Source organism: Theobroma umbraticum, unplaced genomic scaffold (assembly GCF_002168275.2).
Source record: "Theobroma umbraticum cultivar Fairchild unplaced genomic scaffold, ASM216827v3 scaffold_459.0, whole genome shotgun sequence".
NCBI classification, from domain to species: Eukaryota; Viridiplantae; Streptophyta; class Magnoliopsida; order Malvales; family Malvaceae; genus Theobroma; species Theobroma umbraticum.
This window is the reverse complement of record NW_018397286.1, coordinates 343,603-369,319: the sequence shown is the minus strand read 5'-3', so window position 1 is coordinate 369,319 and position 25,717 is coordinate 343,603. Positions and strand designations below refer to the sequence as shown.

At 33.2% G+C, this 25,717-nt stretch overlaps 3 protein-coding genes across 3 annotated transcripts; 1 reads left to right on the top strand and 2 right to left on the bottom strand.

The window, feature by feature from the left end:
- Positions 1–10,356: 10,356 nt before the first annotated feature.
- Positions 10,357–14,139, top strand: LOC110428525 (protein NRT1/ PTR FAMILY 4.4-like). Its single transcript, XM_021444366.2, has 5 exons — positions 10,357–10,569; positions 10,993–11,210; positions 11,575–12,015; positions 12,642–12,772; positions 13,023–14,139. Exons 1-5 carry the CDS (start codon positions 10,455–10,457, stop codon positions 13,897–13,899), a joined length of 1,782 nt encoding a protein of 593 aa, XP_021300041.1. The 5' UTR covers positions 10,357–10,454; the 3' UTR covers positions 13,900–14,139.
- Positions 14,140–15,576: 1,437 nt separating this feature from the next.
- Positions 15,577–18,902, bottom strand: LOC110428515 (putative E3 ubiquitin-protein ligase RHA4A). Its single transcript, XM_021444358.2, has 3 exons — positions 18,548–18,902; positions 18,332–18,417; positions 15,577–16,210 (listed from the first exon to the last, which is right to left on the bottom strand). Exons 1-3 carry the CDS (start codon positions 18,770–18,772, stop codon positions 15,871–15,873), a joined length of 651 nt encoding a protein of 216 aa, XP_021300033.1. The 5' UTR covers positions 18,773–18,902; the 3' UTR covers positions 15,577–15,870.
- A 2,749-nt stretch (positions 18,903–21,651) lies between these two features.
- On the bottom strand, positions 21,652–25,716 carry LOC110428513 (uncharacterized; the record flags this gene model as incomplete). Its single annotated transcript, XM_021444356.2, has 10 exons — positions 21,652–22,052; positions 22,546–22,607; positions 22,714–22,962; positions 23,444–23,560; positions 23,972–24,215; positions 24,485–24,582; positions 24,683–24,890; positions 25,113–25,210; positions 25,463–25,537; positions 25,635–25,716. Coding segments are annotated over 10 exons (1,386 nt in total), but the record flags the coding sequence as incomplete, so codon positions are not given.
- Between the last annotated feature and the right edge of the window lies 1 nt (position 25,717).

The window sequence follows — 25,717 nt, the reverse complement described above, 5'->3', positions numbered from 1 at the left end:
GTTTCATAATATGAAAAAAGAAAAATAGTTTTCTTTGTCTGACAAAAATAAGATTCGACATGAATTTTGATCTTTTTATTTTCGAAACAAAACTTGCTAGCACAAGTAAAATCATACTTTAGAGAAGGTCTTATTCAGTCACTGTGTGGATTACTGTTAAAGGCCAAACACTTAAGTGGTTGAAGATTTGACAAATCCTAAAAGTGAAAAAGCAAAGATTTTTGGATTTAATTGGCTCTTGATTATGATATCTAGAGCAAAGTATGTAACTCTTAAACCTATGAATGTTTATAATTTATTTGAAAGTTCCATGAAAAACATAAATATTGATCTTGTAAGATTCGACCGTTTCTCTGATTAAATATTATTTTTATTTTTTTACTGTGTTATATTTTAATTTATTGATTATTTTTCATGTTTGAGCATGAGGTTGAATCGCAGCGGATGTATCTAAAAGAAAGGTTTAGTGTTTGTGCTCATCTGCTTAATGTATATCCCCTTGCATCTTCCTTTGCAAATATCCCCTTACCCATGAATAACTATAGAGCTTGGGCATAGTATGATCAAGTCTCAAAGGATAATATTTTCGAAGTAATAGATGTAGCAAAAGAATTTAATCTCAAACCCTATGTGCAACCTAATAATGAATGAGTTCATAACTCAAAATTACCTTATATGATCGTAAAATGGTAATCCAAGTACAGATAAAGAGTCATTCTCTATCAAAGTGACCCTATAAAGTGGCATGCCAATTTAAGTATAATTAATCAACCTCACTTGACCTTTTTTCACTTATCAATTTTTTTTCTTGTGTTTTTTCATTTCTCACGGTATGATTTCAATTCCATTTAGATAAACTTAAGAGTTGTATTATCCCAGCTTTTAATAGAGTGATTTGCTTATTGGAGATAGTGTATTGAGGGATGGAAATCTTTTTTTATATTACTGATTAATCTCAAATTTTATATTTACATTTGTAAACAAAGGCCTACAAGTAGCAGTAAAGAAGAGAAAGGATCTTGAGTACATGCTTAATGTGTGGAAATTGTAATAGCATCATTAGTTTTTTCTTTCTTTTACCTCATGTATTTTTCTTTCTTGCTTCGACTCTATTCATGTCAATCTCATCCTGGTATCTATGGAATTAACATGGTATCAAAGCAGGCTTCATTTTCTCATCCTTGAGTAGAGGATTGTTTGGAGTAATTCATCATTAATCATTAGCAATTTGAAATCCCTTTTTCTTGTTCAATAGAATCTTGTTCTATATTTCTTCTTCATTCTTGAAATTGAAACCCTAAAGTGTCATTTACATCAACAAAAACCTCAATTTCTCATGTGAAAGATCAACATTCACCTTATTATATCCATCACTCCGATCATCATGGATTGGTGGTGATAAATCCTAAACTCTTCAATACAAACTATACAACTCGAAACTGGTATTTGCTTTTGGCTTTTTCAATTTAAAACACATTTGGATTTACTAATGGTATTGTAAAACAACCAAAGCTTACAGATGAGTTGTTTTCTTATTAGACCAGGTGCAATAATTTAATTGTTATGTGGTTGTTGGAATCTTTAACTCCGAATATAGCTTCTACTATCTTTTATATCGACTTAGCATATAAAATCTAGGAATTCTTGAAAGAAAGGTTTAGCTAACCGAATGATTCACAAATTTGCAATCTTCAATTTGCTTCTTATACTGTCACTTAAGGCACCAGGTTAGTAATAGCTTATTTTACTGAGTTGAAGACGTTGTGGGAAGAATTGCACATTTATGGACCTTTTTCCATATTATGAATATGGATTATGCAATAATTATTATAAGAAGTTTGCTGATGTGTATCATAAAGATTATGTGTTTCATTTCCTTGATGAATTTAATGAGTCATACTCAGTTTTAAGGTTACAAATGCTATTGATGAAACCATTTTTGAGTCTTAACGAAGATTATCATTTAGAGCTTGGATAAGTGTTGTAGAGGTCACTACTGATGCAGTCACAACCATTGATTAAAGCTTGAAACTTCAACTATGGCAATAATGTCAAAGAGCAAGAAAAGAAACATTAACTTGGTGTGTTCCCATTATAATAAAAAGGGACATATTAAGGAGAAATACTACAAGCTCATAGTGTTTCCTAAGGGATTCAAGTTTACTAAATCAAAAGGAAGTTTCAAGAAAGGATTGGCTTCTTTTAATAGCTCAATTGCTATTGACTCTCAAGAATCTACTAAGGGTTATATTGTCAACCAAGTTTCACACATTTTCCTATCAAAGGACAAGTTCAAAACTTATGGCACTCATTGTTGAACATGAGGGAACAATTGCTGGACAAGAATCATCATCATCCAATTATCAACCAAATAAGCCTTCCATTGTAAATTCAACTCTTGCAGGTATAAATTTTAACCCTACGTGTTTATCTATTGTTAATTCTGTCTTGAAACCTAGAAAATCCTTATTGAATAATAGAACATGGATTATAAACACAGAAGCTACAAATCATATAACATGTTCCTTTCATCTTTTTAGTCAAGCAAAACTAGTAAATAACTTGTTTCTCTAACTACCAAATAAAACCAAGACTATTGTTACTCATGTAGGAACAATTCAATTAACCCAAAATCTTGCTCTAGACATTGTTTAGCTTATTCCCTCTTTCAACTTTAATCTTTTTGATGTAAGCCAATTCACACAAAAGAAAAAATATTTTCTTGTATTTACTAATAACTATTGCTTTATCCAAGATATCAATTCATGGATTCTGACTGGTCATAGTAAGGTCATTACTAGCTTATATATCATGCAAAGGAATCTAAGTGCACAAATGCCTTCAAGAATTAGTGATGTTTTTATAAAATTCAGTTTCTAGTATTTAATCATTTTCTAAATCTATTTGTAATGCACATTCTTGTGATAAACCTTGTGATGTTTTTGATGTTTGGCACTATAGGTTAGGTTATATTTCTTCTCAAAGAACAAAACAAATTCAAAGGTCCTGTACTAATTTAGCTTTGAAAGATTGTTTTCAATGCAATGTTTGTCCACTTACCAAGCAAAAGAGACTACCTTTTCCTATGCATGTTTAATCAACACAAATTCCTTTTAAAATTGTTCATATGGACATATGGGGTCCTTATTCCACACCAACTTTGACTAGCCATCATTTCTTTTTAACCATTATTGATTATTTTTTTAGGTTTATGATAACTGAGTTATTTTGATCATTTTGGGAGCTTAAGTAGCTAGATCTTTGAGATTTTATGTTCGAATTTTAGCATTATAGGTGTTTTTTTTAGTTTAAGTTTGATTATTTGTTAATGATAATTTAAGTTATTTTAGTTAAATTTTAGGTTATTTTATTTTAAATTACTTTAAGAGTAGTTATTGCTAATTTCTCCTATGGCTTTTGTAGGAAATTGATGAAAAGACTCATTTGATGAAAATCAGTGCAAGTATGGTGATAGCTTCATTCGTATATGTTTCAATATTTTGACCATATCTCTTTCTAAAAAACTCCAAATGAGGTGATTCTTTGACCAATCAAATTATAAGAAGAAGGGAAACAATTTTTATGTTCACCAATTGGCCCAGTTATGATTGAATCATGGTCAAAACATTTGTCAATTCGGACCACTGCAGCAGGATGTAAAGACTGAACATGATGCAGTATTTGGAGCAAATCTTTCAATCCAGAAGTCCAATTGATGTGATTTTTAATCCATTGGAAAGTTAAGAGACAGGGATAAAACTTTTATGTTTACTACTTTGCCCAGTTCTTAACATATCAGGGTGAAACTCATGTTTGAATTTGATAGACTGCCACAGCGCTGGGAGAACAAGGCTGCAGCGTTGATGAAAGGAAGCACACATACAAAATTCCAGAGAGCTCAGCGCTGCAGCGCTGGAGAAGTACGCCGCAGCGCTGCGCGACTTCCCTAAAAAATAAAGGACATTAACGGAATTTCGAAAATTAGGTTATTTGGAGCTATTTAAGGAGACTTTTTCAGAGATTTTTGAGGCAGCAAGAGAGGCAGCAAAGGAGGCAGCAAGAAACTATTCTGGAGATTTGGAGCCAAGAACAAAGAAGAAACAAAGAGATTGGAGAGAGAATCAAGATCATACATCTCTAACTATTAGTTTTCTCTCTTACCTTTGTGTTTTTTTTCTTATTTTCTTTGACTTGGATTCATGGCTAAATTTCTTTGGATATTGTCTTTATTAGATATTATGAACTAATTTATTTTTCTAGGATTGCAATTGAACTCCACATGTAATCTAGATTTTTAATCACTTTCTTGCTTATTTTCAATGGGATTTGAATTGTTTATTCCAATTTGTTCTTAATGCTTTTAATTGATGGCCACCAATTAAATTGATCTAGAAACCTAAACAAACTTGGGAAAGGGAGTTTAGTGTAGACTAAAATTGGGATAGCATATGATCATATTAATTGATTTGGTATAGGATAGGGATATACCTATAGGCCATATGTAGCCAAATTAGAGCCTGAACTTAATGAGTTTGTTTTAATTTCAATTCACATAGGGATATAGTGTTTTGGTTAAAATAGATATTTTTATAAGATGAGTTGGGAGACCCTTATAAATAATTTAGACTCTAGGTTAGCAATTCAAACCATTGAGATAAGTTAAGGAAGAGAGGTAAGATTTAGATGAAGTGTGAGGAATATTGTAATCCTAGGCTTGTTTGATTTGATATTTATTTGAGTATTTATTATTTTGATTTTTCTTAATTTAATTCTGCTATAACTTAGTTTGATTTGATATTATTTTGATATTGTTTGGATAAGATTAATTTGCAATAATTTTAGTACTTAGTAAACTTTTAGATCAATTCCCTGTGGGATCGATACTCTACTTGCTAATATACTGTCTATTCGATACGTATACTTGTAGTAGAATTTTAACTATCAGTTTACTTGGTTGCTTTTGATGAGGTTTAAATTTGATGTTGCAACAATTGTTCCTAGATTTTACAAAATGATTGCTAAAGACATTAAATGCATTCCAACAGATAAAGGAACTGAATTTAGATTAGTTCAATTTTATTCTGAAAATGGCATTATGCACCCATTGTCATGTGTGGATACACCTCAGCGGAATGGTACTATAGAAAAAAACTCCAACACCTTCTTAATGTAGCTAAAGCCTTTCTCTTTTAATCATCTTTACCTATCTCTTTTTGGGGTGAGCCAATACTCATAACAACTCATATTATCAATAGGATTCCATCTCCACTTCTTAAAAATAAGACTCCTTTTGAGATGTTATTCAATAAATCACCTACATATTCATACTTTAAGGTTTTTGGTTCTTTATGCTTTGCTTGTACTTTTCCACATAATAGGAAAAGGTTTGAACTTAAAGCTAGAAGATGTATTTTCATTACATATCTTATAGGTGTTAAGGGATATAAGCTCTATGATCTTGAGACTCACAAGTGTTTCATTTTCAGAGTGCTATTTTTCATGAGAGCATATTTCCTTTTAAAGATTTTACGTCTTTATCATGTCAGCCTAGTCATCCATTTTCTATTCCTCAGCCTTCATATTCTTTACCAGATGAACCTTCTATTTCTTCTTCACCTAATCCTTTTTCTAACGCAGACACTATTTTTGACAATACTAATGCCTTACCAGAACCTTTCCAACACACGAACTCACTTGAACCAATTTCTTCTTCTTCACCAAATAATCCTAAGAAGAGTACCAAGACTAGAAAAACACCACAATATCTAGATTCTTATCATTGTAATTTTTCTTCTTATACTAAACTTGTCATTACTTATCCAATAAGCAATTACCTTTCTACTGTAAAACTATCTCTAAACCATAAAGCCCTCACCACTATTATTTCTTCAACTAAACTTGTCATGACTTATCCAATAAGCAATTACCTTTCAACTATAAGACTGTCTTTTAAGCACAAAGCCTTTATCACTGCTATTACACAAATACCCGAACTTAATTCTTTTTCACAAGCTATTCAATATGTTCAATGGAGGGATGCCATGAGAGATGAATTAGTTGTTTTAGATGAGAATAAAACTTGGACTATTATATTTGTTCCTTCTTATTTTAAAACTATTAGATGCAAGTGGGTTTATAAGGTGAAATTAAGGCTGATGGCAATGTTGATAGGTTTAAGGCAAGGTTAGTTGCCAAGGGGTACACTCAAAGGGAGGGATTTGATTATCAAAATGCAATTAGTCCAATAGCTAAACAAATCACTATCAAAACATTTTTGGCATTGGTTTTTCTTAATGATTTAATTAAGGATGTTTATATGGAGATTTTAAAGGGTTATGAACCTAAAGGGAAGCGTCCACCAGGGTACAAATTAGTTTGTAAACTTTAGAAATTGTTATATGGTCTTAAATAAGCATCATGACAATGGAATGCCAAATTTACAAAAACTTTACTACAGTTTGGTTTTGTGCAATTAAAATTGGATTATTCTCTTTTTACTAAAAGATGTTTAAATGGAAACTTTGTTGCTTTGTTAGTATATGCTGATGATATTATGGTTGCAAGTTCTTCTATAGATGCTGAAAATGAAGTAAAACAATTCTTTAGATCAAAGTTCAAATTGAAAGACCTTGGTGCACCTAAATATTTCCTCGACATAAAGATGGCTAGATCACATGATGGTATTCTACTATGTCAAAGAAAATATGCATTAGGCTTGATAGAAGAACATGGTTTATAAGGGAGTAAGCTTGTGTCCACACCAATTGAATATAATCACAAGTTAGTTCTTTCTACTAATGAAGATTTGTTGAAAAATAATTCAGGATATAGAAAATTGGTTGGTAAGCTATTGTACTTGACATTCACTAGGTCGGACATTATTTATGGAGTCCAAATCTTATCATAATTCACGAATAGACCTAGAAATATACATCTGTAAGCAACCTACAGAGTTTTAAAGTACTTGAAGTGGTCGCTTGGACAAGGCATGTTATTGCCTCCATCTTCTGAAATGCAATTGCAAGCTTATTGTGATAGTGATTAGGTTCGTTGCCCAACAACAAGAAGATCAATGATAGGGTATGCAATATTTCTTGGAAATGCTTTGTTAAGCTGAAAATCCAAGAAACAATCAGTGGTAGCAAAAAGTTCTACAGAGGCTGAGTATAGAGCAATGTCTACAACCTGTTGTGAAATCATTTGGCTTCTGTCTTTGAGGAAAGGCTTTGGAATTAATCACACCAATGCTGTAGTAATGAAGTGTGATAATCAGTCAGCTATGAGTATTTGCAAAAATCTCATTTTCCACGAAAGAACAAAACATATTGAAATTGATTATCACTTCATTAGAGAGAAAGTGCCAGCTGGAATTATCAAGCGAAGTTATGTGCAAATAGATTTGTAGTTAGCTGACATTTTTACAAAATCTTTACTGCCATAACAATTTCAATTTTTGTTGAACAAGATGAATGTTTTGAACATACATACTCATCTTGAGGGAGAGTGTAAAGAAAGGCCTATAAGTAGCAATAAAGAAAAGAAAAGAGCTTGAGTACGTGCTTAAAGTGCACTGATAACTTAACTTCTGTTGAGCATGTAAATATAATTAACTACGGTCAATTGAATGTTAGGATGTATAGTTAACACAACCACTATAGTTCCATGTAGTATAAATACTAAAACTCAGTTTGGGAAATCATAAAAAATATCATCAGTTTTTTCCTCTTTTTACCTCACGTATTTTTCTTTCTTATTTCAACTCTTGTCATGTCAATCTCAACTTGGTATCTATGGAATTAACAACATTCCTTATGTTAGAAATGATTCCTCTTAAGAGAAAACAAAGATGTGAATGAAGAAGAAGATGAAGAAAGAACTATAGCCCTAACCCCTTCTCTTAGTTGAGAGGAGAAGAATGCACCAAGGAAGGCACAATCTCCATGTCTGCTACCCCATTTTCTTAGTGTTTGTACAGAAAAGCTTCGCAAATGGAAACTCAAAAGTATGCATAACATGCATTATTCCAAGATTCGGTATGATCATCTGCTAGTTAAATATTGTAGCTTCCTTGGAACCCCACACCAAGTAATCCTTTAAATAAAAAAAATAGAAAGCAGCTTTTTAGGGTCAAGTTTGGTCCCCTGGTCGGTTATATATTCAAATGTTGTTTTCTTTTATTTTTATAAGGGATGGATGGTCTTTCCCAATGTTTCAAAAGTGCATGCCTCTAAATCATATATATATACTTAAAAGGGGGCGTACTCCTATATATGTATTAGCTACATTTATTTGTTTAACTAAAATAGGTGCACACATGAGAGAGAAATTGGGCGTTGAAAGCATTAATAATCATGAAATTGCCTCATTGTTATTCAAAAAGGAAACCCTGCCGGCCATTCAATGGTTTGAGTCAACACAAAGACTTGGCTCATTATTATATCATTCAGACAGAATGTGCTAAATCGTTGAAATTCGAATATAGAAAAATAAAATAATGACATAATATAAATTTTATAAGTAAAGGTTTAATATCTCATCCTTGGATTGATAACGGACAAAAAATACAGAAGGGAAAGGAAGCCTTAGTTTTTGGAATTACAGTAGATGTAGCCATATCTACTATTTGGGTTGTGCAAGTCTAATTGCATGTTGTGAAAGAGGCAAATGGCAGAGGTGCCAAAGCCGGCGATCACGGCAACAGCAAGTTTCAATGTTTGCCACTTTTGATATGAATTATCAAAAAAGTGTCGGGCAACAGAGGACACCATTTGATTCTATCAACCATTTTTGATTCCCTAAATTATGCCCACTTAATTTGCAAGTGAGACCAACTATAGCTATAGCTCTCATTCTCCGCGTATTGCCCACTATATTCTTTTTCCCTTATTCTAAACTTATGTACAATGCTAGCTTCTTCATGAAATATATTTCATGTGTGCTTACTGCTTAGGGAGAATTTATAGAGTTGATCAGGACGTGGACCCTTTGTGACTGCTTGGAGGACATTGTGAAGCTAGGCTTGGGGATATACCTGGTGTTACAAACTGTAGACTTGGTACATAATGGACTATTGGATTTGTGCCAAAGACTTGCTTAAATCCACAATGCATTAGAGTAAATGACTCAATCGATTTGCTTAAACTCTTGTGCAAAAGACTTAAATGAATAATTGACTTCTTTTTTTTTTATAAGACATATATATTTCATTAATGAATCAACAATTGATTACATCAATGTCAATGCCAAATGAATAATTTGTTTTTCCTCTGCCAATAATGGAAGCAAATGAATATTTGACTTGAAGAAAGAAAGAAGAATTTAAGGTTATATAAGATGGATTAATATTTGATACACAGATCAAATCTTAATATCTCATTAATGAAGTTATAGTGTCTTATTTTTTTTTTCAAGATTTGATGATCTGAGTGTATAGAAACTATGCACAGTATCAACGCATCGAATATTAACCCGTATAAAATATAAGTGTACAAGTATACATTTGAGCTTGTTTATCTGGTTGATATGCTAGACATTTGCAGAATATATAGCTTGCATTAGCTAGGTAGAATATATAGTCCCAAAGAGAAGGAAAGTTATAGAACTTATAATGAGTGATCCATTGGGTTTAGGATGGCAGAAAGAGCACACAAAAACACATGCATCTTCCCTGTGCGCTTAGTTGATGGCGCAGCCCATCAGATTGAGAACTTTTTAGTCCTGTGATCTTACAGCTTCGTTGCATCCTCATTTTCAAGAAAAAGCTAAGTGAATCTAGCAATTGGACTCTTATAATCCTAGGTTCCATGCTTCCATAATTGGTCGGGAAATACACAAAGTTTGAAACCTTTGCCCATGCTAGACAGAAAGAATATGAAAAAGAAAAGGGAACCGTATATGTCTGACTTTGGGGGAATTGAAACTTAGAATGCAATTTCCGAAGCTATTTTTATGAGTCAATTAATTAAGAGGAACACAAGGGAATGGAATTCATACTCCACTTTACGATTAATTATGCCCTATGACCCACGTTCCGGCCAAAATAATCATAATATCGGAATGACCAGTTTTTGGCTTTCGTGTACCTTCCATGGCAGCAGAACAATCAATATCTAGATTCTAGCGCTGAGTGGGAAGATCCAGAGCTATTCTACTTGCTATTGCTATTAACTCATTGTGCAAGCTGACTTGCTTGGCTCAGGTTTTTGAGCACATTCATGTAATGGATGGGACATGCCACTACTGCTTAGTCAACTTGGCTAGGAGAGCCGAGACTAACAATAAGATTATAAATATGAGGGTAACCCACATTGGAATATTGTCCCCAAATTGCAAAAGAAAGGCTCTGGAAAGGACACTGTCAAGTGATTGTCTTGGATAATAGACACCATATATTTACATTTGGAGAGGATATATAATATAATAAATATATAGACAGAGAGAGAGAGAAGACAAGAATGAAATTCAAAGGAGATTCCATGTCTGGTGTTATGGAGTTTTCTGTTGATTGGAGAGGCAGACCCTGCAAGGCTAACAAGCATGGTGGAATGACTGCTGCTGTATTCGTCCTTGGTCTCTTCCTCTCTTTTCCTCTCTCTCCCGTACATATAGTTACATTCTTGTGCTTGAGCTTGCACCTATGTCTTGTTGCTCTCTCAATCTTTGCTCGTGCGAAATTGGAAGATAGACAAGTCTCGCCATTTGAACGCACCATATCTCACAAACAATTTCCTTTTCATTTCTTTTAAACTGTTGCCTCTTTCTCCAAGCAGATTTAGCAAGACAGCTTGACCATACTGGCTGTTTAGTTTACATGAGATTGCTAATCATCTTCTTAGTTCAGTTTTAGTGTAATTACTTTCAGTAGTGAAGTGAATACTGGATACTCATACTATTGTCCGAATCTAACGGTGGAATTCCCGTACTTTTTTCCTTTAAGCTTTTGTGAAATTTCTTACGAATGGAAAATTTTTTGTTACTGGTGGTTGGTTTCAGGTCTTCAAGCATTCGAGATGATGGCAATTGCTGCTGTTGGGAACAATCTAATAACTTATGTTTTCAATGAGATGCATTTTCCTTTATCCAAGTCTGCCAACATAGTCACCAACTTTATAGGCACTGTGTTCCTCCTCTCACTAGTTGGTGGGTTCCTCTCAGATTCGTATCTTGGGAGCTTCTGGACCATGTTAATTTTTGGATTTGTGGAGCTCTCTGTAAGTGCTGATTCTCTCTGACACGCTCCGTTTCAGAGAATTTTTGTATTTTTGTATTTGCTCGATCTTTCATAATCCAATCACTATCTTGAATTTGGTTACTCTAGGCTCTTGTCTTCGTTGAGATCCCAGCTAATCCATATCAAATTTTGCAAGCTGGTCTTAATACAGCAGTTTAATCTTTATCTCTAAAGATTCAAGAAAAAAGTTTCATATTATTAATATTCCTTTGCTATCCATAAATAAGGTACAAGGTGATGGTTTTATTCGACAGACCATTGTTTTCCAGCATTGCTTAGCTGGACAGAAGCCTGCTGGCTTGGCATGTTTAATTTCTTATGCCAAACTATGACAATGTTTGCAGGGTTTTATATTACTTTGTATTCAAGCACATCTTCCGCAACTGAGGCCGCCCCATTGTGATATGGTCTCTGATGGAGATCATTGTCTGGAGGCAAAGGGCTACAAGGCCTTGATATTCTTTCTTGCACTCTACTTGGTGGCTTTAGGAAGTGGATGCCTCAAACCCAACATAGTATCTCTTGGTGCTGACCAGTTCAGAAGGGGAGACACGGAGCAATCCAGGAGGCTCTCCACTTACTTCAATATAGCATACTTTGCTTTTTGCATGGGAGAGCTAATTGCACTCACTCTTCTCGTTTGGGTCCAAACTCATTCGGGAATGGATGTTGGATTTGGCGCCTCAGCTGCTGCTATGGCAATGGGAATGATCAGCTTGATTTCGGGTACGCTTCTTTATAGAAACAAGCCACCAAGAGGAAGTATCTTCACTCCAATTGCTCAGGTGCGCTCTTCTTTTTAGAAAGAGCTTAATTTACAACGATCCAGTCTTTTCCTGTACACTAGCTTTTGGGTTCTAGCGAGGTTCTTCATCTCCAGGCTCGTTAAGCAACAAAGTTTGCTCTAGTTTTATCCTTAAAGCTAAGAATTCTCTCTTTAATTATGCCTGGCCTAGATGAACCTCTCTGTTTCTTAATGACTATTAAAAGTAATAAAGGATCTTTAAACTTTCCATTTCTACTTTTGACATAGCTGATGGTATGAAATCTTCTGTTCTTTTGTTTTTTCTATATATAAATGATATTACCTACCTGATTTGAAATTCATGAGTAATGGTTTTGTGGCTCTGCTTTCTTCTGATTCATTTTAGGACAGTCAAAAGTAGTTGTTTCAATTTATTTTATGTTTGGACGGCCAATTTATTTATTTATTTTTATCTACAATTTGCATGTATTTAAAGGAGAAACTGTTTGATGTGAACATACTATAGTGACGTGTAATTCATTGTATTTTCAGGAATTTAGATTTGTGGATGGTGCATCCATGACTATATACAAAGTGTTAGCCTTTTCAGGTTCCTGCTATAATTAATCTTCCTCTACTCTTTTGTTTGCTTTCTGCTTTTAACAGGTTTTTGTAGCTGCAATAACAAAAAGAAAGCAAATCTGCCCTACAAATGTACAGATGCTCCATGGAAGCCAAAACCAGGTTCCTGTTGCGTCGGCCAATGTCAGCAACCTTCTTCATACTGAAAAGTTCAGGTGGGGTAGAAACAGGATGATGCTAAAAGAGAAACAGTGGACCTCAAACTTTACTACATATAATTTGAAACCACCAGACACATATCACAACCCTGAGGTGTCTCTGGATCTTGTCCTGTTTTGATCAGGACTGCTGTCATATTTGTAACCATGCATCTCCTTATACAACTATTACTACTTTTCAGTTGAATCGAGCTTAAGTTAAGTTTGGGTTATGATTCTAATGATTTTCATCATATTCATGTTGTAGATTCCTTGACAAGGCATGCATCAAAATCCAGGATGGAGAAAAAGAGAGTCCATGGAAACTATGCACCGTGACCCAGGTGGAGCAAGTGAAGATAATCATCTCGGTTGTTCCTATATTTGCCTGCACCATAATTTTCAACACCATTTTGGCGCAGCTCCAAACATTTTCAGTCCAACAAGGAAGCGCTATGAATACCAAGATTGCCAAAGGCTTCAAAATTCCACCAGCTTCCCTGCAATCCATTCCTTACATCATGCTTATTTTTGTTGTCCCACTCTATGAAACGGTCTTCGTACCAGTTGCTAGAAAAGTCACTGGAAGGAGTTCTGGAATCACTCCTTTACAAAGGGTTGGGATTGGGCTATTTATCGCAACATTCTCAATGGTTGCAGCTGCCCTGGTGGAGAGAAAAAGAAGAATCTCTGACGAAACTGTGTCCATATTTTGGATTGCTCCGCAATTTCTTATCTTTGGGCTATCAGAAATGTTCACCGCAGTAGGTCTCGTAGAATTCTTCTATAAACAGTCCTTGGAGGGGATGCAATCATTTTTAACGGCCATGACTTACTGCTCCTACTCCTTTGGGTTCTATCTTAGCTCCATACTTGTTTCCCTTGTGAACAGAATTACATCCGCTTCCTCTCACAGTGGCTGGCTCAGTGACAATGACCTCAACAAGGATAGGCTGGACCTCTTCTATTGGATGTTAGCTGGCCTTAGCCTCGTCAACTTTTTCAATTATCTGTTCTGGTCTTCATATTATTCTTACAACCCATCTCTGTCACCACCGAGGCAAAATGATGAGTCTCCAGAACAAGACCTCGAAAACCAAGGCAGGGAAACTTTGAAGCATATGAATGGATGCAGCTGGAAGTAGCCGTGTATCTTAGAATAAGAATGTCCTTGTACTAATTCTGTTTCTAGGTTTCGTATCTGCTACTCGTGTATTAAACAAAATCAAACCCCATCTGATTACTAAAATATAGTCTTAGACTCAACTAAACTAATGCACCTGCCTTGTACATATGCTAGCTACTGAGTGTTTTAACTGGTTCTCACTTTTCTCCCCAAAGATGTAACATAAGCTCAAGACTGATCCCATTGACCAATGCTCCTTTTGATGATCATATGTGGAAGGAGGGAGGACCTGACCTCCGCTCTCATTTCCTTTATGGTGGAAAAAGGAAGATATGAGTGGTGGGGTGGGGTTTATGCATAGCGCTTTAGATAGATAATAGTTTTTCATTGCCAGCCATATCTAATCTATTGTGATGGGATTCACCATTTCCAAACATAATGCTAAGGTTGCTTTTCAGTTCTTGTATGGGATAACAGGTTAAAAGGGGAACCAGCATATATATATTTATATATGTTTTTTCCCCGGTTCAGTCACTTTAATTAATCACAATCAAACATGAATGCCCCCTACGTATGTTTGTACTGGAACTAGGCCTGCCTCGGGAGCTATCCTACTGGCATATGTATATATCATGAGAAAGTGATATCTTTTCATATATATGTATATATCATGAGAAAGTGATATCTTTTCATATATATATATATATATATATATAATATCTATCTGTGATCTGTGTTTGTGTGCTTGCTAAAAAGACAGTAGACATGGTCCCTCGAGCAACAACCTTTACCGACAAACTTGGCCCAAGGCTCTAATGCTATAACCTTAGGTCCATAACTAAATCATGGCTTAAGCACTAGGCGTATCCCATTACACACTACCTAATTCACAATTGGACAATTGTTTCTCCACAAATTTCCTTCACGTTTTGATTACTCTATCACTTCATTATTTCTTTCCCATAATCAAAAACATAAAGTTCTAAAAGTTGTCCAACTAACAGGATATGATACTTTTTATTAATTAATATTTAATAAATTAATAATTTTAATTAAATAATATTTTTAATCAATTCTAACTTACTAACAACACAATAAATTAATAATTTATTAAATTTATAAAATAATATATTAAAAAAAACATAAATTTCACTTAATATATAAATTCATTATTTTTTTATATATCAAAATCATATATATATATGACTTAATTAATTAATAAATTTTTGTAAAATATGACTTTTATATTATTTTTTAAAAAAAATTGATATTTCTTCAAATCTTATCTTTATTTTTTTAATACATTAAAAATTTTTGATATAATATTTTTATATTATAAAAAAAAATTATACAATATAATTATTACTTTGAATGCCTCAATATAAAATTATTATCTTCAACTTTACCTTCTTTTATCATTTTCATAATGTTTTTAATAATTTACTTATTATTAATTTATCTATTAAATAATATCTTTATTAATTAATAAATTTTTATAAATTTTACTGAATATTAAATTGTTGCTTTCAATTTACGCATCCTTGACAAGATAAAAGATGCATTGGTACGGCAACAAAAGCCTACTTCGATGGTAAGGGTTTCTTTTGAAAAAAATTAAGTCTATATCAACTAGGCTTGTACCAACCGTTTTCCAAATGTGGTAACAAATTTTTTAACTATCAATATAGGTATTCTTAAGTCTATAATAAGGGGCTTAAAGCTTAAAACTAAACAAGCTTAACAAAATGGCATTGCTATAACCTTAGTAAAAGAACACAACAAAATTTCAACACTAAAAGTATGTGCAGATTTCCTATAATTCAGTGACGCTGTGATCAGCTAGGGCCTCACATCTTGCAATTGCAACCCATTTGGAGCAAGGATTAGATGCTCTAAAAATTTGCAGGTTAAAACAATATGCATACCGAATCAGAATTTAATGTGATTATATATACATATTTATTATGAATAACATGAAGCTTAGTGCGGTTCATGAGTTATGGACTTGGATATGGGTTGAAACTGATGATTCTTCAATAGATGAAGCAGCTAGGTGCTGCGTTGAGGTATCACCGGCTACTTGATGCAGCTGTTGTTGCGGAGGTGGCACATTCTGTCGATGCGGCCGCGGCTGCCGCTCGGTGAGGCGGTCTGGGATTGGAGTGTGTAGTTTGGTGGCAGGAATAACAGCAACACAACCTCTACAGAGAGGGCAGGTTGAGTTGGAGTGCAGCCAATGATGCATGCATTCAACATGAAACACATGTCTGCATGATGGGACTTGGAGCAACTCCTCTTTCATCTCAAATTCACCCAAGCAAACGCTACATCTGTCAATCATTTGAGAAGGTCATGGGTAGTGCTTCCAAGGGAATCCAAGTAATGTGAGGATCTGATACCCTTACTTTTATAGCAAGACCAGGTATGCAGTGCAGGGCATATGGATGGTCCAAATTAATTTGTTAAAAAGAAACAATTGAAAGCAAAATAATAGAGATTCTGCGGCCTAGTGACCTGCAATGTCATCCAAACCACTTCAAAGGAGAGAGTGGGGCTTGATTGAGAGTCTCATTAATGTTAAAACATAAATAATGAAGGGACAGTTGGCTTAATTATAAGAGGAATGGGAGCTTCAAAATTATGTCTCTATCTAAGGCTTTTGCTTAGTGTTTACTCAAGGAAAGAAACCTTATCGATGCTCAATCTCAGGGATGCTGGCATCTGCAACACTGTAATACCTAGAAGTAGGGACGCCAATTCTGCAGCTTTGTTTGACTCAGGTTGTTTTCCAGTTCCGATTCATTTGAGTTTTTATTGGGTTCAAGTGAGTCACAGGTCATTTTAAGATATCATATATGAATTGTAGATATTTTCGTAAATTCCAATGTAATAAATAATTTTGTTTTTTTTTTCTTGATATATGTCATTGATTAATTTAACAAATTGAAAATAAAAATGTGATAATAATTTTGAAATATAAAAAATTATAAAATATAAATATTACTAAAATCTTATCAATATCTTAAAATATGCTATTAGTCTTTATAATTTTATAAAAAAAAATGTGAATTTAATTTTCTATATTTTTTTAATTTATTTATTTTGATTCAAACTGTAACACTGATGATATGATGTTTTTACCAAATTGACATAACATTGATTGAAATAATGAGATTTTCTCATTAATGTTGCATTGACTATCATTCTTTGATTACCCATTCTCACTCTTCGATTCTTCCTCTTACTAGTCTCTTTCTTGTCTTTAATTCTCGATTTTCCCTAACCCAATTCAATTGTTAATTTTTTTTCTTCTCTCTTTTAAATTTGCATAATTTAGATTAATTTAAAGTTAAAGAGTTTTAAGATACTTAATTTAAATGTTTTATCTATTAATAGTTATATCAATAATATCACATCAACATTTCTCGTTACATCAACAATTGCCACATCATCATAAACTCAATCTCTATCTAACCAATGCCACACTCAGCACGATAAATATCATTTTCACATACTTAATGTCATATTAATAAAAAAATATCACATCATCTTCTTCAATATTATATCAATTTAATCAAAATATCATATCAACAACTTTTAATAGTGAAATTTTAATGGTGTTAGGTTTTTTATTGAAATTAATAAATTAAAAAAATAATTTTTACAAATTATTATGTAAAAACTAAATCCACATCTTTATTAGAGTATAAGCACAAATTGCGTAATTTGACCTTTATATATGCTATACACACACTATCAATATTTTTATCCTTTTAGTTATTATAACTTTTTAATAATATTTCAACTTTCCAATAATTTCTTCTTACATCACTAAGATTAAAAAGAATACTAATTATCGCTTACAAAAATATATCATTTAACAGGTCAATGAATTACCCAAGCATTAATACCGAAATTATAAGACTCCAAAATCATGATATTTGAAACTAATTGGTATAATATTGTTCCAATTTTAACATTGACAATTTTTGCAATTTGGAAGTAATGACGAATAAAGATATAGTGGCTTAACATGATTAATTGAATTGATCAATTAATTTGCATAACATTAATTGAAATTTAAAATTTAAACATTCAACATTAAAAATGGTTGAAAATACATTATTTATACAATTATATATCAATTATAACCAATATTATTTTTAGAATTAAAAGAGTTTATCATTTACTCATTTTAAAATATAATTTAATTACAATTTAGATATTTTCCAGTTGCAAATTCGAGTTTTATATTTCGAGGTTTGGACTTTCTTCAATCAAATTTGGGATCAATTTACACAGATTTTCAAGTTGAATGAGATTGTAGCACCTCTGCTCAAATTGGCATGGTGCAGGGCAGGATGAATTGCTTGTAGACCACAGTGATTGCACAATAAATGATAAAATTGTTGAAGTAGCAGCTAGTTATGGAGTTCCAATTGAGAACTTACTTGGAATCCCTTGAACTTAATTCTTCATCAAATAAGACTCTTGGCAGCTTGTCTGTCAGCTCCTTTTTCAAACTCAGTTGACATGGCTGCGTTCAATACATATGAGGCCAAGCAAACAGATTATCAGATGCAGGTTATGCAACAACAAGCTCTTATTTAAGTTTCAATTTCAAGCATGGAGATGGAGTAGTCATTAGAATAGGTGAGGAGACTTACTGAGGGGAGATATGGAGTGGCCTGGCTAAAAGTGGTTGGAATCAGCGGGCGAGGGTAGGAGGGAGTGGAAGCTCTTCTCTTGAGGTAAAACAAGTAAAACAAGAGAAAGAGAATGACTGAGAAGAGGATAGGGATTGAGAATATGAATGCCTGGTAGAGTTTAAGTTGAAGTGCCTGAGGATAGAGGTGAGGGGGAGTTGGAGATGGAGTATGAGGCAGACCCATCACCACCAGTCCTCAAAATTCTAATAAAATGGACGCCAAATTTCAGAGAGGGAGAAGTGGCCAGGTATAAATGCAGGTATAAGAGAAAAGGAGGGAAAGGGAGCATATGATACACGGGACAAAGAGAAATATAAAGTAAAAAGAGGCTTCAAGATCAAATATAAAATGATGGTATTTATACCCCCTTTTCTAGTGATGGAACAAGCCCACGACTGTCCACTAACAAAGGAGGTCGGGCCTTGTCTCTCACCCCATCATCCTCTAATTAGTCTAGGCATCAATGCCCAGCTCAAAAGATATGCTGAATTTGTCTATTACTTTATGGATAAATTAAATGATTGGTTTCGCAAAATCAACCCCCAAACTTTTGATTAATCTCTTATTTCAACCTGGGTTCTTAATCGAGTTGAAGATTAAGGCCATGGAGCCCACTTTATCAGTTGGTTTGCCATTCTCTATTATGGTTTTCGCTTTTAGCTTGTTTTTCACACTTGTTTACCTTGTTCTTTGCTCATGGTTTCTTCGCTTATCATCCATGACTATGCAAGGTGTTGGATCAAATTACTCAATTCTCCTCCTTGTTCAGTTTTTATGATGAAGCATCTCTGTAATATAGCTATGGTTAGTTTGAAGTATCCTTTTCACAAGATATGAATTCCTACTATCATCCAAGTTGACAAGATTATAATTTAATTTGCTAGAAAATCTGCACGCAATTGCATTGTCTAGAAGACATTTAAACATAACCCCAAAGCCAAATATAAATTGAAGGAAAGGATTTGATTGAGTTGAGAGTTGCGAGGAGGCCCACATTCAGTTTTTAAAGAACATTAATTTGATGTCACTGTGCTTGGTGGGGATGCCTGCGGGGTGCAGGATATATCATGATGAAGATACCTCTCATATCTCTCACACAAAGTGGGAATATAGAGATAAGATCCGGAGCTATAACAAAGAAATATTAAAATAAATAAAAGTGAAACAAGCCCAGTGTAGGTGTAGGTGTTCCTCTCTTGCTGTAACACAATTAAAATGCGCTCAGTCTTATTCCTAGTATATAGTAATGCACAGCCAACACATTGGCAGGGGCAGGGCCAGGGGCGGCAGCACCTGCGACTGGAAAAGCTGAAATTCGTACATTGTTTAGATGATGACTTTTGAGTAAAATCTTATCTTCAAGACATGTAGTTGTACTAGTTTAATTGTTCATTACAATTGCCCAAACTATTATCCATTACCCACAATCACTTCAAAGATTTTCTTCTTTCAATTTCCATCAATATTTGAGATATTCTCATTTCACTTCACTTCAACAGCAAGATAAAATTATTTTTTGATTAAATGTTCGATACTAGCAATTTTTTAATAGTTAAAATACCTATAAAATATTTATATTTATATTTATATTTATGTATTTTATTTTATTTATTTTTTAAAAAAATTAAAAAAATTTAATTTTTTTTAATTTTAAAATTACTTCACTTTAATTTTTTTAATGATATTCAATTTTACTGTTAAACGAGATAATATTAATGCTAACATTGCTTTGAAGTGACAATTTAATAACCTAACATCAATACAATGATGTAATATGTCACATGATATAGATGTGATGACGTGAGTGTCACATGACAATAATATGATGACATGATACTAACATGTTGATGTGTCAATACCATATGATAGATAAAAAAATTTTAAAAAAAATTTATATCACGTTATAGAGATTAAATTGAACAAAAATATATAATACAGAAATTAAATTGAATAAAATTGAGATGTTGAAAGATTAAATTAAAAAATATTTAAAAAATATAAATATTTAAGTAGATAATAAATATACTTATTAATAAACTAAATATTTTAATGTAAAAAATTTATGAAGTTAAAAATATTTTTTTAATTATTTAATTCTATAATATATCAATTAATTTATTTCTTTACAAAAATTTAATTTGAATTCTCCTTCTATAAAAACAATTTTAACAAAAATTCTATACCTATAGTCAAATTTAGATAAATAATTTACATAATATTAGAATAAAATAATACAAAAAGACTAAATAAATTTTTTTTCTATCTATAATAGTATAAAAATTTAAACTTTATTTGATTTAGTTTTCAATTTAATCCCTCAACATTTCAATTTTATTCAATTTAGTCTGTATACTATATATTTTTACTTAATTTAATCTCTATGACATGACATAAACTTTTTTAAAAAATTTTTTATTTGTCACGTGTCACCGACATGTCAACATGACAGTATCACATTAGTATTACCATATCATCATATTAGTACCACGAGGTATTGCTTGTTGACTCCATGAGTTTTTTATGATAACAAAATATTCTCATTCATTAATATCTAACTATATTATTTCAGTGTGTAATATAAATATGTATATCACTTAATAAAATAATCACTTGAAAACAAACATAAAAACTCATTAAAATAAAAAGTCACAAAATGAGTTATAAATAGAAACCTCTTAATCGGTTAACAAGACAAAATTAAATGCCGTTAAGAAGAAAAATTAAATTAACAAAATTTTCAAAATTAAATAATTAAATTACTTCATTTTTAAGTATAAATATTAAATTGAATAAAATTGAAGAATATAGAAACTTGATAGATCTTTTGACCATTGTTTGCATCAAGTAAAAGAGAGGTGCGTAGCCTTAAATGAGTTGATGCAAAGTAAATAACGCAATAGAAAGCTAAGATTCTTTCTTTCTTTCACACCCACATCTTATGACCATGTTTTCTAGTGATCACAAAACTTATAACCCCTAAATTTTTTTTTTTGAAAGTTTATAACCCTTAAATTTTACATCACTAGTTTTGGCTTTCGATTATAAAATCAATTGACAATCCCAACTAAGAAAGCCGAGGACTCAAGGAAGATATTTTCATACAATAATATCTACAATAGTGTATACTTTGTAGTAGATTTTTACTACCCAGATAAATAAAAAAAATTTCCATTACACAAAAGAGACATGCAAGGCACCAATTTCAAAATTAATGTTTCTTTCTACATTAATGGCCGTGAACAAGTTTCATTACTGCATTTCAATTGTATTGGTGCTGCACTTTATCAAGAATAACCACATATAACACCCTTCAGTCAAATCCAAGTTTAAAACTTGGGCACTCACCTGCTTCCCTTGAAATCTTGACTTCAACAGAATTCTTCGTTATATCAACTGTCTCCTGACAACCATGGATAATTGGACTTGAGCAACCAACAACTGATTCCATATTGTCTGAGTCAGTCTGCATGAAACATTACACATTATAAGAGCTCCCAAATCAGTTGTAAGAAATGGGTTTTCTTAAGGACAAGAAAAAAGGTTAAAGAAACAATTGCACAACCCATCAAGTTTGATCATAGGATAGGCAAGCCCAAAATAGCTCCTATGAGTATTCATATGGTTAACCATCTCACCACAATATGCCATGTAAATGCCTATCCAAATGGAGAATTTGTGTGCTTAAAGTTCAGTTTAAGAACTTATGCCACTCGGTGGCTGAATATAACCACCTCCATTTCTGATTTGTTTTCTATCCTTTTATTGGTGGCAGCAGCATACAAATGAACCTGAAATCATTCAACTATCCTAAGGCTTTCTACTGGAAAGAAAGAACACAAAGCCTCCATAAAGCTTTTACTGATTATACAGGAGTAATTAGCTGGGATTAAATAGTACATGCAATAAAAAATAAAATTAAGGATGCAATACAACAGTAAGAGAAAAATAGCCGAAACCTCATGTGAGTTTCCAACTTCACTGTTCTTGGAGGATTTATTGCCACTACAACTGGATTTTGCTACAGAATCCAACCCCAGTCAGAAAATTACAGCTAGAGAAATGTAATTTAGAAAAATCCAGAAGCAAAGAAAGTTGCAATTGCACATAATCGCATTTAAACTTACCTTTAGGACAGAGATCAGGGAATTTTTGGATGTTTATGCATTCAGTTGACTCCCTACTATCCAGTTTTTCACCTGATCCATGATTTGCTATTGGTACCCTTGGTGGTTGACTACATTCAGGAATATTTCTAGTAGAATCTGAACTCTGAGGCTCCTTAGGAACTGGATTCATGATGTTCCTATCCATAGACACCATGGCAATGCTGTCTTGCATAATAGGTTTTTGGAGGATGGACAGGATTTGAATAGCTGCAGAGGTAAAACATATGATTGTTGCTTATGACATCAAGGCAGCAGTGTTAATCAGAATCATGGATTGCTTCAAGAATTGGCCTTCAATGAGACCCCAGTTTGGCTTCTTTTTTCCATTTTTTTTCAGTTTCCAACTTTTGTTTTTATCCTACAAGCATCTAAGTTATTGTAAAAGTTTATATACAAGCAGTATGTAGCATATAGGCACCATGTACCAAATTCCTTAATTTACTCTCAGGTATGTTGCATAGCAGAAGAAATATACCAATAACTTGCATTAAGACCAGTCAAGTCCTGGGCCTGGTGAGAGAATATCTATGCTGTTAAGTTTTTACATCTTATATGAATAATTATGGGAAGAGAAACATGATGTCATTTTACAGAATGGAAGAAAAATAGGTATAAGAGAAAAGGAAATTCTTTATACTTGTTAGTTTTGTTACATATGATGATCAAATCAAAGTGAGAATGCATTTACCATCACGTAAAGGCTTGTTTGCAGATACATTCTCACTTAATTTTGTCTCATCAATGTTTGAGATGCTATAACTTGGATCTGCATATCCCCTTGAACAAGCATTTTTTTGAGGTTTTCCTGCATATTGATGACATAACATTTTCAGACGGGAACATCAGGATGCATAAGTAGAACTACAAACTTACAACAACAAAATACTTGTAAACATAAGACAAAGTAAGATAAAGAGTAAAACTTCAAAACTTAGAACTTAAAAATAAGACATCCTATATGAAAAGTAGAAAGAGAATAACAAACAATGAAAGTGTTTAGTTAAGACACCATAGTTCATAAAAGGAAAAAGTAGATACACAAGTTATATCAACTCAAAAGTTTTCTCGTGAGTGTTACACACATAACAATGGTAAGGCACGGGATTACATGGAAGGCAAAAATTGTCTTCAAAAATCAACTCATACAAAGAAAAGAGTTCAATAAAGTGACAAATAAGAAATGCAACTTAAGTCATCAGAACTGGCACCAGCTAACCTTTCAAAAAGGATTTATTGGTTTTAAGACAATTCTGCACTCTGTGCATCGGCCCTGTTTTTCCAGCAATATTGGAATTGCTTACACGAACATCTGAGTCCATAAGGCCTTGATAGTTTCCTTCAGGTTCTCCAATCTCAACCAAATGAGCATCAAATGCTATTGATTCACCAGATTGTATTACTTCGTCTTTCTTCAGGAATCTGCTATTTATTAGTTTCTTGCTTCCATCATATAACATAATCTGAATTAGAGACCCAATAAGGAAATTTGAGCATCAACCATAATTTATAATGAGCAAAATGGAATCAAACTAAACTATCAGCAAATTATATCACCTTACAAGACTGGGAACAAGGTTATGAAGAAGGGGACCCAAAAGAAATCAAATAGCCGCTAACAAAAACGCAAAGAAAGGAAAAAGACTTATGGACTAATTTACTTCTCAAAACTGACAAAGAAGATTATTCTGATTGTGAGGAGAAAAAGGCCATGAAGACAGTGAATATAGACCTGCCTCTGCAGGGTTCCAGAATTTGGGAGTTGTAAGAAACCATCATGGTACTTCTTGGCTTTTTGAGTAACTTGTGTAGTGTACATGACCTGCCATTCTAAATTGAAAAAGACATGTTACTCTGAAGGAGTAGAGTGGAAAGAAAGCTAGAAAATAATATAATCATCAAGAAACTTGCAATGTTTAGACTCACCAACCTTTTCCAAAAGCTCCATCACTTTCAGATTGATGCTTCTGCTCATGCCTTATTCCTAGTTTCCCATCATTACTGCTATCATTTCCTTTGCATTCACCAATCTCAACCAAATGAGCATCCAAAGATATTGATTCTCCAGATCTTATTACTACATCTCTCTTGAGATAGCTGCTTTCTAAGAGTTTTCTGTGTTCATCAAACAACACGACCTGAAAGGAATGCAAAACCAGGTGCTGTAAACATGAACTTTGCTTCTACAGAACCTCTATCAACAAAATATCACTTGGGAATTGATCTCTAACTCTAACAGTGTTGCTGAATATAGACAGATAGTGATAGTAACAGGAATCTAGAGATTTCTTGAGGGTTAGTATATCCAAATAATCAGCACTGTGAGGAAGAACATATAAGTAGAAGCTTCTGTTATTAACCTGCCTCCCAAGAGATCCACAAACTGAGACTCGTAAGAAACCATCATGATACCTCTTTGATTTTTGAGTTAGCTGTGTAGTGTACAGGACCTGCCATTCTAAATTAGAAAGGAGAACACATCAACCTGCTGAAGAAACAACAAATTATGACTTCCACCGAGACAAATGCAAATTGATCCAATAGAAACCATGGAACATGGCGGATTGTTAGTGGCAATCTGACAACTGAATGATCTGTAGCAAGGGTGAGCACAGGCATAGCAAAGCAATCACACATTCACAAAATGCGCCATCTAGGTCTAAATCCAAGTGCATGAGCAATAAGTATAAGAAAATTGTCATCAACTGACCTGTCACACTAGTTTTCAATGTAGTTGGACTAGTTTGTGGAGCACCATATTTCCGCAGTTCAGTCTTCTTGAACTCTGAAATGTAAGCAAAGTTACAACAGCTACAGCTACAGCTTATCACATTATTAATAGTATCGTAATAGAAAACATTTTACCAAGTAATAAAACTAACCTCTGATTATCTTTTGCGATGGGCTGAGATTGATTGGCCTTGCTTGGTTGCTATTTCTTCCAGCATCTGAAGCAGAAGAATCG

Excerpts from the sequence above, each read along its gene's own strand:
- LOC110428525 (XM_021444366.2), top strand. The coding sequence starts at position 10,455 with ATGAAATTCAAAGGAGATTCCATGTCTGGTGTTATGGAGTTTTCTGTT. Across the intron at positions 11,211-11,574 it reads TTGGATTTGTGGAGCTCTCT|GGTTTTATATTACTTTGTAT; the intron begins GTAAGTGCTGAT and ends CAATGTTTGCAG. Across the intron at positions 12,016-12,641 it reads TCTTCACTCCAATTGCTCAG|GTTTTTGTAGCTGCAATAAC; the intron begins GTGCGCTCTTCT and ends TGCTTTTAACAG.
- LOC110428515 (XM_021444358.2), bottom strand. The coding sequence starts at position 18,772 with ATGGGTCTGCCTCATACTCCATCTCCAACTCCCCCTCACCTCTATCCT. Across the intron at positions 18,418-18,547 it reads CCACTCCATATCTCCCCTCA|CCATGTCAACTGAGTTTGAA; the intron begins GTAAGTCTCCTC and ends TATTGAACGCAG. Across the intron at positions 16,211-18,331 it reads TTAAGTTCAAGGGATTCCAA|ATGTAGCGTTTGCTTGGGTG; the intron begins GTAAGTTCTCAA and ends AATGATTGACAG.